General features: G+C 43.1%; 1 protein-coding gene and 1 pseudogene across 15 annotated transcripts in view; one reads left to right on the top strand and one right to left on the bottom strand.

The window, feature by feature from the left end:
• Positions 1-549: 549 nt before the first annotated feature.
• The window catches only part of EXOG (exo/endonuclease G), a 56820-nt gene continuing 41713 nt past the window's right edge, over positions 550-15656 (top strand). For 9 of the 15 annotated variants that reach the window (XR_001300113.3, XR_014822730.1, XR_014822734.1 and 6 more), the window contains exons 1-5: positions 550-740; positions 4174-4323; positions 8461-8600; positions 10861-10937; positions 15139-15253. Coding sequence is in view for 3 of the 15 variants with exons in the window: in XM_003132105.7 (XP_003132153.6) it covers positions 578-740; positions 4174-4323; positions 8461-8600; positions 10861-10937; positions 15139-15253 (645 nt within the window). In the remaining 12 variants the exon portion in view is untranslated. Of the gene's footprint in view, positions 741-992; positions 1081-4173; positions 4324-8460; positions 8601-10860; positions 10938-13388; positions 14056-14754; positions 15254-15656 lie in introns of those variants that run through there. The other 6 variants (XR_014822737.1, XR_014822735.1, XM_084987805.1 and 3 more) reach the window with 4 other exon arrangements.
• Positions 3177-3676, bottom strand: LOC100516041 (glutaredoxin-1 pseudogene; annotated as a pseudogene).

Raw genomic sequence — 15656 nt, forward strand, 5'->3', positions numbered from 1 at the left:
CCTATTTTAAAAAGGAAATGGTTGGGTGGGGATCCAAAGCTCTGCATCTGGATTCAGAGTCCTCAGCCACCATGGAGTACTGTCTTGTCAAGAAACCCCTTAGGAGGTGCAAAGCTATTTTTAGAAGTTATGATTTATATACCATGTGACTTCAAAGCCAAGTGTTATAAAGACATCCAATGTGGCACAGGTTTTGGAATCAGACCCGAGTTGGAATTTGGGCTCTGAAGAACTTTGTGTAAACATGTGAAAATGACTTACTACTTACCTATTAAGTGGGACTAAAGGTATTTTCTTCTTAACACTGTACATGCACATACTGAGCCTTCAAGGCATCATGCTGTTATCCGTCATCCAGCAGACCAAGGGTGGAGACAGGATGCCCCTGGGCCTCCAAGTTTGTCACCAGGGGGCGCGCGAGGGCTTGGTAGGAAAGGCACGCCCTTGCGCTCCGGGAGAGGCTCAGGGCCAGGTGACTCCAGGGGGCGCATGCGTATCTTGGCCCCAGGGTAGCGATTGGCTGTCAGGTTTCCGGGGCGCGCATGCGCTACGGCGAAAGGCAGGTGCCGCGGGCAAGATGGTTGTCAAAAGTTTTGCTTCCCGCTTCCGTGGCTCCCGGCGCTTTTTGAGTGGTTTTGTGGCCGGAGCTGTCGTGGGCGCTGCAGGAGCGGGGCTTACTGCCGTGCAGTTCTTCCGGAGTCGGGACGCTGAGCCTGCGTTGGCGGTGAAAGAGCCGGACGGTGAGTGTGTGGGCCCCTAGAGCTCAGGCCCGGGTTCCTATCTCGGGTAGGAGCCAGCCGTAACCCTAGACGCGCGCGGTCTCCACTCATCCGGCCCCGGGTTGTCCGCGGTCCAGTTCCCCGGCCCGGCCCCCACTCTGCGTCGCGTCCCTCCTGCCTCCTTTGTGCACTTCCTTCCTCTGGGGATCTGCCCACGCCCCCTTGCACCAAAGTATTAGTCTCGACATGTGTGTTTTACTATGCCCTCCCCTAGATTGTTAGTCCCATAACCGTTCGGACCGTGTCAGTTTCGTTCTCCACCATTTACTCAGCCTGGGACCTGGCAGATAATTGGCTTCCAGTAAGTACGGATGAGTGACATATATTTAGTAGTCCTCATTTTATCATTGTTCAAATGAAGAACACCTGCTAGCCTTCCTTTAAAGTATGTAAATCCGCAGGTTATCAGGGATACCTTATATTTGACATAGTAAATGAGCTCTTGATCATCTCATCTCTTAATGTCCCCGTCGTGCTAATTTAACTTGGTCCTTCTGATACTTCGCATTTAGCAAGAGAGCTATCCTGGTGGGTTGAAACCTGCAGAGGGCATCAAGAGGATTATTTTGAAAACAGCTCTCTCTTCATTGTGTACTTGGTTTCTCTCACTAGGAAAAATTGTACTAGTTTTACCACTGCCTTGCTGCAGCACGTGTCTCTGCTTCAGTATGGGAGCATTGAAAACAGTGTAGAGGAACCATGGTCCTTTACAAATACTTAAAAGGCTGTGCTTTTGTCTCCACACTAACTTTTTTTTTTGTCTTTTTGCCATTTCTTGGGCCCTTCCCGCGGCATATGGAGGTTCCCAGACTAGGGGTCAAATTGGAGCTGTAGCTGCCAGCTTACGCCAGAGCCACAGCAACGCAGGATCCGAGCCGTGTCTGCGACCTATACCACAGCTCACGGCCGGATCGTTAACCCACTGAGCAAGGCCAGGGATCGAACCCGCAACCTCATGGTTCCTAGTCGGATTCGTTAACCACTGCGCCACTACGGGAACTCCACACACTAACTCTTTAAACATAATGAGTTGGCAGGCTCTCTCCCATTTAGTCATACCAATGACTAGTAATGACATGAGTTTTTCCTTGGCTGCTTTTGAGTACACTGTACTTTGTGTACAGTGAGACACCAGCAAGATCAGGTCCTTATCCCCCTCCCCGGCCCATGGGTACTTCTTTATTAGGAAAGAAACTATTTTCAGACTAGAGACTGCAGAAGGGAACTAACTTGATTCTGCAATTCTAGAACAAACTGCATGATAAAGGATTCTTGAGTTTTCACAGACTGAGGGCGGGGGGAGAGAGAATCATTTAAACAGTGTTTCCCAAATTTGGCTATTTTTACAAACATATGCTTAGAAGAGGGAGTTACAGGTTTTCCACGGTAACATTTAAATCTACACCAATTAATACACTTGTTCGGAATGGCCTGACAACCACCTTACATAGCAGAGGGTTATCACGTGACCGCAGCACCTGCTCTTGTACCTCTGACCCCTATGGCACCAAGTAAAGACCAGCAGTGCTTCACTTTTCATGTGGCATCTCTCACATTGGGTGCTCAGGCCCTTCACACCATTGTTGAACACTTCCTATGAGACCTGTGAGTTGTCAAGGTTCAGGACACTGGGTCACAGCATTTCTTCTCAAAGTAGGGTGGTGTGGTGTGTGGATGGTGGCCAGGGAGAGACATGAAGTGTGAAAAGGCACATTCAGACTACCTACTGACTTTGTCATACAAAAGTCTATAATGTTAAACTCGACAAAATAATTTTCGGGCAGTAGCAGAAACCCAACTAGAGATTCACCCAAGGGGGTCTGGGATAAATTTGGCTGAGAAACACTGGTGTAGAGGTAGAGGAGTCCCAGCACATGGAGAACAGTTAAGAACATGTGCCAGGAGTTCCCGTTTTGGCTCAGCGGAAACAAACCCAACTAGTATCCACGAGAATGCTGGTTCAATTCCTAGTCTTCCTCAGTGGGTTAAGGATCGGGCCTTGCTGTGGTTGTGGCATGGACAGGCAGCTGGTTGCAGCTCCAATTCTACCCCTAGCCTGGGAAGTTCTGTATGTCACAGGTTCGGCCCTAAAAAGCAAAAACAAAAAAACAAAATAAAAAACATCTTGCAAACGTATGTGTAAGGAACATCTTTGGGTTTAATGAGTGAATCCTAAGCCATAACTTGTCATGGTCTTTTGGACCCAAAGGGCCAATCCACAAGAAACCCAAGACATCCATCGGACTTCTCAGACCTGTTTGGGGCAAGTCGATCCACTTTTAATATGGAGTCAGAAGAAAAATCTGGTTTGGACTCCCCAAATCCGCGCCCCCCCCCCAATTATTTGGGTTAGCACATTTCAGAATTATAAGTAAACAGTTGTTGCAGCTGAGCGAAGGTAGTCCTGGGTCCATCCACCAGGAAGTGCTGTCATTATCTGCAGTGCCATCCAGCTCTCAAGGGGCCTATCAGTTTGGGGTCTGCTCTGCTGTAATTATTTCAGAGCTCCAATTTGCTTCAGGTGGGTCAACAGCTCCCCTCTCGTGCATGCTTACTAGATCAGTGCATCCATCTATGCACTCTTTGTCGATACAGACCCAAGGTACCGTTCTGGCTCCCTCGAGCTGTTGCAGTTAATCTTGAATCTCGTTGGTGTCACTGGTGGCTGTGATATCGACAAATTCCAGAAGCCCTTCTTTGAAGGGAAGTTGGCTGAGGAGCTCCTGGGTCCTTCTGCAGTAGGGGCAGGTGGGCTTGATGAAAACCACCTTCCCAGGCTGGATTCTGCTGTTTACAAAGGTTTGAGCCGTGCTGACAGGCAGCTGCCTCCGGGGAGGAAACCTCAATTGCAGGTATTGCTCAGATGTAAGTGGAGGCCCCGGCCAGCGGGCTGTCATTTAAAGGAACCTTCCTGGAGGAGGATCAGGTCCTTATTTTTATTTTAATTTTTTTGGCGGCCACATCTGCAGCATATGGAAGCTCCTGGACCAGGGACTGAATCCTAGGCCGCAGCTGTGGCATTGCTGGATCCATTAACCCACTGCTCAGGGCCAAGGATGGAACCTCTGTCTCTGCAGTGACCCGAGCCACTGCAGTCAGATTCCTAACCCCTGCCACAGTGGGAACTCCTCATGTCCTTATTTGACAGTTAATGAAATAGCTACAGTTTACCTGGCTAGACCTGTACAACTGATTATAGACAAAACCCAGTATTTTAGCTGCCGTCTCTTTTCTTTGCATTGTAAGTCATTGTAAAAATGAGATCTCGTTGATTAAACCTTTGAGCCAGTCCTTTGTAAGACTTACCCCTCTTCCTTACAGTCTTGTTCCTGATAAGAGTCACTAACTGTTATTTCCCCCCCCCACCCCTGCCCACCCCTTTTTTCATTTTTAGGTTCTTCAGAAAAGGCTCTCTTGGAACAATTTGGATTCCCATTAACTGGAACAGAGACAAGGTGTTATACTAATCATGCCTTATCTTATGATCAGTCAAAGCGGGTGCCTAGATGGGTTCTTGAACATATATCCAAGAGCAAGATTACAGGTAGGTGGTTAGAAGCAAAGACGTTGATGAAAAATGCTTCCAAATTTAGAACAAGGAGGGTTATTAATAATCTCAGCCTTTTTTTACATTACAGCACCTTAGGAAAGATGTTTGTGTGGCTCACTAAAGAGATGGACCCTGCCTGGCAGCCAGGGAGCCCCAGACCCTTCAGGCTGTCTCAGGGGCTGAGAGGATCTGTATCTTGACACATGAATTAGAGGCTTTGTCATAAACATTACAGCGAGCAGCACTCGTGCTGTTCATTACCTCTACAAATATTTGTGTCTCCCATGTGTCTGGCACGGTGCTGAGCCTTGGGGTTATATTAGTGACCAGAATAGATGGTTTCCACTCCCAGGCCTAATTACAGTTGGTAATTACTGTGCTGAAGGCAGAGCGATTGCAAGTTGGGTTAGTATAATTAAGGAACAGTAAAGAATAGGGTCGGAGAACTTGATGCTGATTAGCGAGTCTTCTCTGAGAAAGTGGCCTGAAGGATGGCGATTACCCAGGCAGAGGAGTAGGGTGGGCAGCAGGATACAGAGACAAGCATTCCAGGCAGAGAAAGAGAAGCATGGCTGCATCATTCAAGGCCCCGATGTGAAGAATTTTGTTCCTTTAGGAAACTAAAAGAAGGCCAGCATGGCAGGAGCAAGGGAGCATGTGATGTGAAATGAGATGAGAGGTGTGCAGATGTGTGAGTCTGTTTGTGTCGTCCTGCCTTGCTTCCCTGTAGTGAGGGTGGCCAGGTCTTGACGTTCAGTGTAGACCATTTCCAGTTTGTGCTCCCACCATCACTATTTGTTCTCTCTCTCCCAGGCCTCAGCCATAATGAGCATTATTGCACTTTACCAATTTATTAGTTGATTTTATTTGTGTTTATTGGTTACCAGTAAGGGTTAATATTTTGAGAATTATTCTTTGTGATTTATTCTTTACCATTTTCTTTCTTTTTTTTTTTTTAGGGCCACACTCATGGCACATGGAGGTTCCCAGGCTAGAGGTCTAATCAGAGCTGCAGCTGCCGGCCTACATTACAGCCATAGCAACTTGGGATTGGAACCACATCTGTGACCTACACCATAGCTCAAGGCAACGTTGGATCCTTAACTCGCTGAGCGAGGCCAGAGATCAAACCCACAACCTCACAGTTCCTAGGCAGATTTGTTTCCACTGCACCACAACAGGAACTCCAATTCTTTGCCATTTTCAATGAGATATTCTTCTTTGAATTTTGTGGGAGTTCTTTTATATATTCAGGATATTACTTTTGTTATAGTTTTCTTATCCCTATTTGGTTATTTGCCTTTTAATTTGCAGTATGGCCCACAGATGACTTCTTCATTGTTTTACAAGGCATGCTATCTTTAAATGTATTAAAATGCTGATGTTGGTGTAGGTTGCAGACACAGCTCGGATTTGGCCTTGCTGTGGCTGTGGTGTAGGCCCCCCCAAATTTTTTTAAAAATTAAAAAAAAATGCTGTTATTAAGATGTGTGAGTGCCTTTATGGAGTACACATCAACCAGCAGAATAGCAGGAGGCTGGGAGTGTACTTGCTGTTGGAAGGAAACTGATGTAAGGGTAAACTCATAGCAGGTGAGACTGGATTATAAATTTACATCAAGAGAAACTCACTTGATTTAGTCTCAAGCCTGGTAAGTTTCCTTTAAATGCAGAAATGATCCCAAGATGGAATTCCAGCTTAACTCATTTTATCTTGCTATTAAGTTACCATTTTCAGAGGCATTTAAGAAAGGCACTGTGTTTTATATTGTAAATCCTGGGAACTGTATAATTTTGAGGAGGTAAAATAGAGCTAATGAATATTATTTGAAAGCAGGAAGCAATATACCTGTGATTTACTTGATTTTAGGGTAAAGCATCTAAAGTTTTTAGTAATGACAAAGTTATTTAGATTTAAACTCCTCTGCTAAAATTTTTTAAAACATTTCTCTCTTAAAAAAAAATTTACACAAGCAGAAGCTGATCTTTTATTATTGTTATTTTTAATTTTAAGTCTTTTTTGGCTGCACCTGCGGCATGTGTAAGTTCCTAGGCCAGGGATCGAACCCATGCCACTGCAGTGACTGGAGCTGCTGCAGAGACACCACCAGATCCTTAACCTGCTATACCACAGAGAATGCCTAAAACCAAGAAATTTTATTAGTATATAAAAAGTATATAGAGGAAGTCTCTTGTAGTGCAGCAGGTTAAGGATCGCATGTGGTCACTGCTCTGGTGTGGGTTTGATCCCTGGCCTGGGATCTTCCACATGCTGCAGGTGTGCTCTACCCTCCCCCACCGAAAAAAGCTTGTAGGGAAAAAAAAAAAAAAATTAACAACACGAAGAGCTACCGTGATAGTAGAGATTTGCCAGGCCATTATTTGGGGGAACTCCAGAATCCAGAAGGGTAAGGGCCGTGCTGGTAAACTGAAGCCACATTGCCTTTTGTTCCGCAGTCTTAATGGTGTGAAGGGGGCTGAAGGCAAAGTCTAGGACTCACAGAAGGCAGTTTGGCTTATGGGAGACCCTTCCCATATTACCCTGGAACCCCAGAGGGCCACATCCTCAGGAAAGGGTGAACTAGATCTAACCTGCCTGCTCACCATAGGGAAGTACAGAGAAGGCTGCCTTGGCACTGAGCAAAGGAGGGTCAAAAAGGAAAATAAAAGGAGTTCCCATCGTGGCTCAGCAGGTTAAGAACTCGACATTCCCCGCGAGGATATGGTTTGATCCTTGGCCTCACTCAGTGGGTTAAGGACCCACCATTGCCCCAAGCTGTGCAGTGGGTTACAGATGCAGCTCGGAACCAGCGCGGCTGTGGCTGTGGCGTAGGCCAGCAGCTGCAGGTCTGATTTGACCCCTAGCCTGGGAACTTCCATATGCCAAAGGTACGGCCATAGAAAAAAAGGAAAAAAAAGAACAATTAAAAAAAAAGAAATAAGAATTTTGTTCCAAAGAAGCTGAGGCCACACACTGGCTATCATGAAGACTTGTAGCCCAAACTCATATAGCTCTATAGATCAAGGAACCTTAAAGCCAGTCTCCACTGCTGATGGCTCCAAATACTTGACAGAAGTCAGTTTACAGCCTTTCTCCAGGAAGGTGTCTTCATCCTAGACTCTTAGAAATGATTTTTCAAGGGCAGTGAACACTAGGCAAAGAAAACCGGACATACCAGGAAGCAATTCCAATGGTAATAACACAGAAGTTTACTGGTATTTCTCTGTATTACCAGGTTTTTTTTTTTTTTAAGTAAAACTGGAGAGGTTCTAAAAAGCTAGATACTTTGAACCTTGAGGTCTGATAATTTAACATTTTTCTTGATTGAATGAAATGATGCAAGAATCCCCCACTTTATACGGATGCCCATTTTATACTTTTTGAGTAGCAGCCCAAGTATATTCCATTTGTCCTCATAATTTTTATAGTTTAGCAAGATCTGCCCTAATGACAGTGGAAAATGTAGTGTTAGGACCCACTGATTTCTACCATGGCAGACTACTCTGGAGGTATAGAATATAAGTAAAATTGAGATTTTTGTCTCTCTCGTGTGGCACCCAGATATTTTGTGTCAGGAGTTTCTGGATTGAGCTCATAACTAAATGTTTATTTTGTCATGGCTTAAGAGGCTGTAAGCAAGATATCAGAGGCACTCTCCCCCTTGCCTGGGCTCTGCCTGCCCAGAACAAATTGTTTTGTGTCTATATTTATCCATTATTTCAGTACATATAAACCTGTCAAATACCATTGTACAGAATACAATGCATGGGGGTCTTTTTAAAAAGCAAGGGTGTATTTAATAGCTAAGCTTTTTATACAGCTCAGCTATTTGATTGGTCATTGTTTTTACATAAATACTGTCGCGGTTATTTTTTCCTTTTACTTGAAAGGCCAGAAACAAAAGTAGATGAGGTAGCTGCATTGTATGAAAAACATTCTTTCCTGGACTAGTCCTCACTAAATTCAGAGTTAGTATCCGAACTATCCCTGGAACTTGAGACATGGGTGCCGTCACTAAGTATTGGCTGCTCAGAGAGATACTAGCTGGCAGCCAGCAGCTTACCTTGTTTAGAGAGTCTTGAGGGATTTTTGTCCACTGGCAACTTACCCATCTTGTGTGTTTTCCTTCAGGTGATGCAGACAGAAAACATTGTAAATTCAAGCCAGATCCCAACATCCCTCCAACCTTCAGTGCCTTCAATGAGGACTACGTTGGCAGTGGGTGGTCACGAGGCCACATGGCTCCAGCAGGAAATAACAAATTCTCATCAGTAGGCATATTTTGGGGAAGGGATGGGAATACGGGGCTGGTATTTTGTCTACTGTGGGACTTGGCGGTTAAAAACCTAGGAGTCAAACCCTAACGCTTGAGAATTGTCATACCTTGTTTTGTATTTTTCTTCCTGACTTGACTTCCTTTCTTTGCTCAGATGCTCAGACATTTTTAAACAGGTCGAATGAGGGAACTAAATGCTATGGAATGGAAGGGGAAAGCCAACAGGAGTCAAAGCTACTCACCCTTTTTTATCTTGAAAAATTTCAGACCTGTAAAAAAGTTGAAAAGAGGACAGCAGAAACATTTTGGCTGGTGGGAAAGTTGAAGACAGTACAGATATATCTTGATACATTTTTTTACTTAGCATTTTTTTTTTTTTAACCATTGACAGTAAATCACAGATATCATAATGCTTCATTCCTAAGTAGATTGCTCAGGAGCTTGCGTCGCCTAAGAATAAGGATGTTTGTATATATGTCAGGTGTGGTGTTATACCAAGAAATGTGTGCAATTGTATTTTTCTTCTCTTTTCTTTTTTCATTTTCAGCCACCCCAGGCATATGGAGTTCCTGGGCCAGGGATCAGATCCAAGCCACAGTTGCGACCTAAGCCAAAGTTGCGGCAACGCCAGATCTTTAACCTGGTGTGCCAGGCTGGGGAACGAATCCATGTCCCAAGATGCCGCCAATCCCCTTGCTCCATATATATATATATATATATATATATATATATATATATATATATATTTTTTTTTTTTTTTTTTTTTTTTTTTTTTTGGCTTTTTAGGCCTCTGCTTGCAGCATATGGAGGTTCCCAGGCTAGGGTTCTAATAGGCCAGCTGCTGGCCTTCACCACAGCAACGCCATATCCAAGCTGAGTCTGTGACCCACACCACAGCTCACGGCAATGCTAGATCCTTGACCCACGGAGCAAGACCAGGAATCGAACCCTCAACCTCTTGGCTCCTAGTTGGATTTGCTTACTTTGCACCTTGAAGGGACCTCTGGGAACTCCTATTTTTGTATATTTATACAATAGTAGACAATTTACATTCAGGTTTGCCAAATTGTCCCAATTATGTTCTTTACCACTTTTATTTTAGATTCACTACCTGATCATGAATCACATATTACATTCAGTTGTCCTATCTCTCTAGGCTCCTTTAATTTAGGATAATTTCTCTGCCAAAAAAGGGGAGGAATGTCTTTTTTGACATTGACATTTATTGCATGATTTGTTGGTGATTATTGTCATTAGGCTTGTGGTTCTCAACCTTAGATACGCACTGTAATAACCTGGGGACGTTTTATTTTATTTTATTTTTTGTCTTTTTGCCATTCCTTGGGCCGCTCCCAGCAATGGAGTTTCCCAGGCTAGGGGTCTAATCGGAGCTGTAGCTGCCAGCCTACGCCAGAGCCACGGCAACGTGGGATCCAAGCTGCGTCTGCAACCTACACCACAGCTCACGGCAACGCTGGATCCTTAACCCACTGAGCAAGGCCAGAGAGCGAACCCGAAACCTCGTGGTTCCTAGTTGGATTCGTTAATCACTGCGCCACGACGGGAACTCCCCTGGGGATGTTTTAAAAAAAATCCTGATGCCCAGAGATGTAACCCAGAGTAGTTAAATCAGACATTGTAGGGGATAAGACCCAGGCATTATGTTTTCGAAGCTCCTAGGTTACTTCAATGTGCATTTAAGGTTGAGAACTGCTTATTTGAGGAGAAGGTATTTGCTGGCCTTGGCAGTTGGTATAGATCAATGAAGGGAAATTCAGTGACAGAGGCTGTTGTTTATAGGTCAGGAGTATGACTTGAATGGACATACGGCCAGAAATTCAGAATAGAAATTTTTTTTTGCACTTTTGAACTAATATGTTTGTGCTGTACTACTGAAATACTACTGTGTTCCCAAAAGCTGACCATTATTGAGAAATTCTGTGCCAGAGGCTTAAAACCAAAATTCGCCTTCTAGCTTTATATTGGAAATTTTTAATTCATATGAATTTGCTTGACTCTTGTAAATTATGAAGAAAACGTGCACACCAAACTCCTTTTTTGTTATAGTCCTTATTTAGAATAATCATCATTGAGCTTTTTGTCATGGAATAGTTGTGGGTTTCATTTTTCTAAACAGTTACTGTAATTGCCCGGTGCTAGCATAGGAATAAGGAACTTTTTGTCTATGTCTGCTTTGTAAAATCTCTGTCAAAGGGGAGGGCATTTTATTGCAAGTTTTCTATTTCTTTTCACAGAAAGCCATGGCTGAGACCTTTTACCTTTCTAATATTGTGCCTCAGAATTTTGATAATAATGCTGGATATTGGAACAGGTGAGGGCTGAGAGTTTTAAAACTCTGATTCTGTGGGAGATGACTGATGTGGCAGGAGAGTGGACTAGTGTGCCTAGCAGCTGTGTGTGTGTCTGCCATTGTTTTTCAAGTGCTAGCACTGCTGGAGGTAAGTACCTAGGGCTAGTTTTCTTTGCTGGATTTGGGGAGTACAGTTGTCTGTGGGAGGACAGACTTTAGAACATGTCCAGCCATTGTGGTCACGTTTGCCACTTGTGAGAAGTCAAGTTCTGAAAGAAACTTTTGAAAACATTATTCAGGCAGTAGAACACTATGTTTTAGGCTGAGGGCGCTATATTATTCTATACTTGTATTTAAAGAGTTGCTGCTTTTTCAGAACAATTTTGGTAGAATTGAACATAACTGTTGCTAGTTTTTGATAGAACCTGACTACAGTAGTCCCTTCTTATCCGTGGTTTTACTTTCTGCTGTTTCAGTTACCCGCTGTCAACCGCAGTCCAAAAATATTAAGTGGAGGGAGTTCCCGTTGTGGCTCAGCATGTTACAAACCTGACTAGTAACCTTGAGGATGTGGGTTCAATCCCTGGGCTTTCTCAGTAGGTTAAGGATCTGGCGTTGCCACGAGCTGTGGTGTAGGTCAAAGATGTATCTTGGATCCTGAGTTGCTGTGGCTGTGGGGTAGCCTGGCAGCTGCCGTTCCGCTTCAACCCCTAGCCTGGGAACTTCCATATGCCACAGGTTTGGTCCTAAAAAAAAAAAAAAAGAAAAACAAATAACTGGAAATTTCCAGAAGTGAGCAGTGTGTAATTTAAATTGGCGTGTAGCTGAATAATGAGATAAAATCTGTTACTTCCTGCTCTGTCCAGCCAGGATGTGAACCATCCTGTTGTCCAGTGTATCCCAGTCATTGGGCAGTAACCCGCTTGCTTTCATAGGGCTTGTGTTCAAGTGACCCTTATTTAATAATGGCCCCAAAATGCAGGAGTAGAGATGCTGGCAATTTGGATTTGCCAAAGAGAAGCTATAAAATGCTTCCCTTAAGTGAAAAGGTAGGAGTTGTTGACTTAAGAAAGAAAAAAAAAATGCATGCTGAGGTTGCTAAAATCTATGGTAAGAAGTAATCTATTCATGAAATTGTGAAGAAGAAAAAAGAAACTCATGCTACTCTTGCTGTTGCCCCTCAGGCTGCAAAAGTTACAGCCACTAAGTATGATAAGTGTTTAGCTTAGATGAAGAAGGTGTTAAGTTTGTACAGTAAGATATTTTGAGAGAGACCACATCCACATAACTATTATTACAGTATATTGTTATGATAGTTCTATCATTATTGTGTTAATCTCTTACTATGTCTAATTTATAAATTAAATGTTGTCATAGGTATGTTTAGGAAAAAACTGTGTATCATATTTGATGCTATCCACAGTTTCAGGAATCCACTGGGGGTCTTGGAATGCATTCTCTGTGGATAAGGAATATCTATTGTATGAAATATTTGGGCCTTCTGTATTTTTCTGACACTCGCTTAGTTCTGTCAGAGGATTCAGGGGACCTTTCTTTTTCTTTCTTTCTTTTTTTAAAGGGCTGCTCCCCGAGGCATATAGAAATCCCAGGCTAGGAGTCTAATCGTAGCTATAGCTCCTAACCTACTCCAAACCACAGCTCACATTGATGCCAGATCCTTAACCCACTGAGCAAGGCCAGGGATTGAACCTGCAACCTCATGGTTCCTAGTCAGATTTGTTAACCACTGCGCCACAACGGGAACTCCAATATACACTTTTTAAATTAATTAATTAGTTTGCTTTTTTAGGGCCTCATCCACGGCACATGGAGGTTCCCAGGCTAGGGGTCAAATTAGAGCCACAGCTGCGAGCCTACACCACAGCCACAGCAACACAGGATCTGAGCCGTGTCTATGACCTACACCCCGGCTCACTGCAATGCCAGATCCTTAACCCACTGAGCGAGGCCAGGGATTGAACCTGCAACCTCATGGTTACTAGTCGGATTTGCATCCACTGCGCCACAACAGAAACTCCTCAATATATATTTTTAGAAGATAAGAATTCTTTTAATATAATCACAGTACTGTTATTGCCCCTAGAGATTTAACACTAATTCAGTAATTCCTTATTACCAATTTTACAGTCAGTGTTCAGATTTCCCTGATTGTCTTTACCCTTTTTTTTTTTTTTTTAATTCTAATGTGGTCTACACATAGGTTTGGGTGATATGTCTCTTTGGTCACTTTTAATCTGTAGGTTTCTCTTCCTCTTTTTTTTACCCCCTTGCAAATTATTTGTTGATGATCTGGGATATTTGTCCTATAGAGTTGCCTTTCCATGTTCTGACTGATTACATACCTGTGGAAGCATTTAATATTTTCCTTTTTCAGGGAATATATTTTTGGGAGGAAAACTTTACTTTTAATTGGTTACATGTGCTATAAGATGAAGTAGTGTTGATTTTACTTTTTAGATAAGAAAACTGAAGAATGAGGTCCTGCTTTGTTATCTCTCATAAATCTCTTCCAACTGTCATACGACAAAGTGCGTATTAAAAGTGCTTGCTATTTTTATCAAGTAAATTAGCAAAAAGAGGTTTTAAAACAATTTTTAAATTTATTTATTTATTTTTGGCTGTGCCTGCAGCATGTGGAATTTCCTAGGCCAGCGACCAAACCCACACCATGGCAGCGACCCAAGCTGCTGCAGTGACAACACTGGATCCTTAACCCACTGGGCCACAAGGGAACTCCCCTCAGAACAGTTTTTAAATGATAACTCTCAGTGTTAATAAAGATTGTTGTGCAAATGTTATGTCGTATTTTGGAATTTATAGAGTAAATTTGTACAGTCTTATTAAAAATATTAGTTTTACATAAATAATCAAGCATCATTACAGTATTAATTCAGTGAAGTAATTCTGGTCCTTGAAATTTCTTCTAAGGAATTACTGCATTGTTGCATTAAAGAAATGTTAGGATTAGGAGTTCCCATCATGGCTCAGTGGTTAACGAATCTGACTAGGAACCACGAGGTTGTGGGTTCGATCCCTGGCCTCGCTCAGTGGGTTAAGGATCCGGAGTTGCCGTGAGCTGTGGTATAGGTCGCAGACGCGGCTTGGATCCTGCTTTGCTGTGGCTGTGGCGTAGGCCAGTGGCTACAGCTCCGATTAGACCCCTAGCCTGGGAACCTCCATATGCTGCTCGTTCGGCCCTAGAAAAGACAAAAAAAAAAAAAAAAAAGAAAAATGTTAGGGTTAGCTCAGTTGTCCTACAGTAGGAGTGATTACATAAAAAAAGATACATCAGAGTTCCCACTGCGGCTCAGTGTTGTGGCTCGGGTTTAAGGACCCAACATTGTCTCTGTGATGTGGGTTTGATCCCTGGTCATGCTCAGTGGTAAGGATCTGACATTGCTGAAGGCCATGGCGTAGGTCGCCGTTGTGACTGGGATCCAGTGACTCTGGCTTAGGCCAGCACTTGGAGCTCCAATTTGACCCCAGCCCGGGAACTTCCATATGCTGTGAGTGTGGCCATAATTAAAAAAAAAAAAAGAAAAGAAAAATAAAAGAAGATATATCAGCTTGTTGAAATGATATATATAATTTTTGAAAAAAAAGTTTGAGAACTACAGGAAAAGGGAGGAAACAAAGCAAAATTTTGGTTCTAAACTGCACATTGAATGCACACATAGGAAAAATGTAGATAGTTGTATAAATGTTTGTAATTTTATTTTATTTTTAATTTTTTACCTTTTTTTTTTTTTTACTTTTTTTTTTTTTAGGGGCACACCCACAGCACAGGGAAGTTCCCAGGTTAGGGGTCAAATTGGAGCTGTAGCTGCTGGCCTACGCCATAGCCGTAGCAACACCAGATCTGACTAACACCACAGCTCAGTGAAGCACTGGATCCTTAACCCACTGAGTGAGGCCAGGGATTGAACCTTTGGCTTTATGGATACTAGTCAGATTCCTTTCCACTGCACCACAATAGGAACTCCTAAATGTTTGTAATTTTAAAAAGTTTTTTTTATACAGTAAACAAACTGGTAGAACAGCACTTACATGCTTATAGTGTTTTGCGCCATAGTCTCCAGTTTACATTGGTATCTCTGATTCAGTATTCTTGGTGTCTTTCTTAAGGACTTGATATGGTTTGACTGTTTTCTACATGAATGTTTGTGACCCTATCATATATCTTTTTTGCTTTGTTTTTCAGAATAGAAATGTACTGTCGAGAACTGACAGAGAGGTTTGAGGATGTTTGGATAGTCTCTGGACCGCTGACGTTACCTCAGACTGGAAGTGATGGAAAGAAAAATGTTAGTTACCAGGTAGGAGCGTATTTTAACATTCAGGCTTATGTTATTTGCATGGGATTATAATCTCATTCCGTATTCTACTTTTTACTCTCATTTATTCATTTATTCAGGACTTATTGAGCACCAGTTAGAATGGGAGGCATAGAGGGTATAAGGATAAGTTAAAAAAACAACCAGTGACTTCAGGAAACTGACAGTTTAGAAAGGGAGACAAGAATTCCTGTTGTGGCTCAGTGGAAAAAAATCCGACTAGCATCCATGAGGACACAGGTTTGGTCCCTGGCCTCTCTCAGTGGGTTAAGGATCCGGCCTTGCCGTGAACTGTGGAGTAGGTCGAAGACACGGCTCGGATCCTGTGTTGCTTTGGCTGTGATATAGGCCAGTGGCTATAGCTCCGATTTGACCCCTAGCTTAG

Source organism: Sus scrofa, chromosome 13 (genome assembly GCF_054392235.1).
Source record: "Sus scrofa isolate SSC_HxYL_T2T_F1_AM1 chromosome 13, Sscrofa_HxYL_maternal_Yorkshire_Landrace_v2.0, whole genome shotgun sequence".
In the NCBI taxonomy this organism is placed as follows: Eukaryota; Metazoa; Chordata; class Mammalia; order Artiodactyla; family Suidae; genus Sus; species Sus scrofa.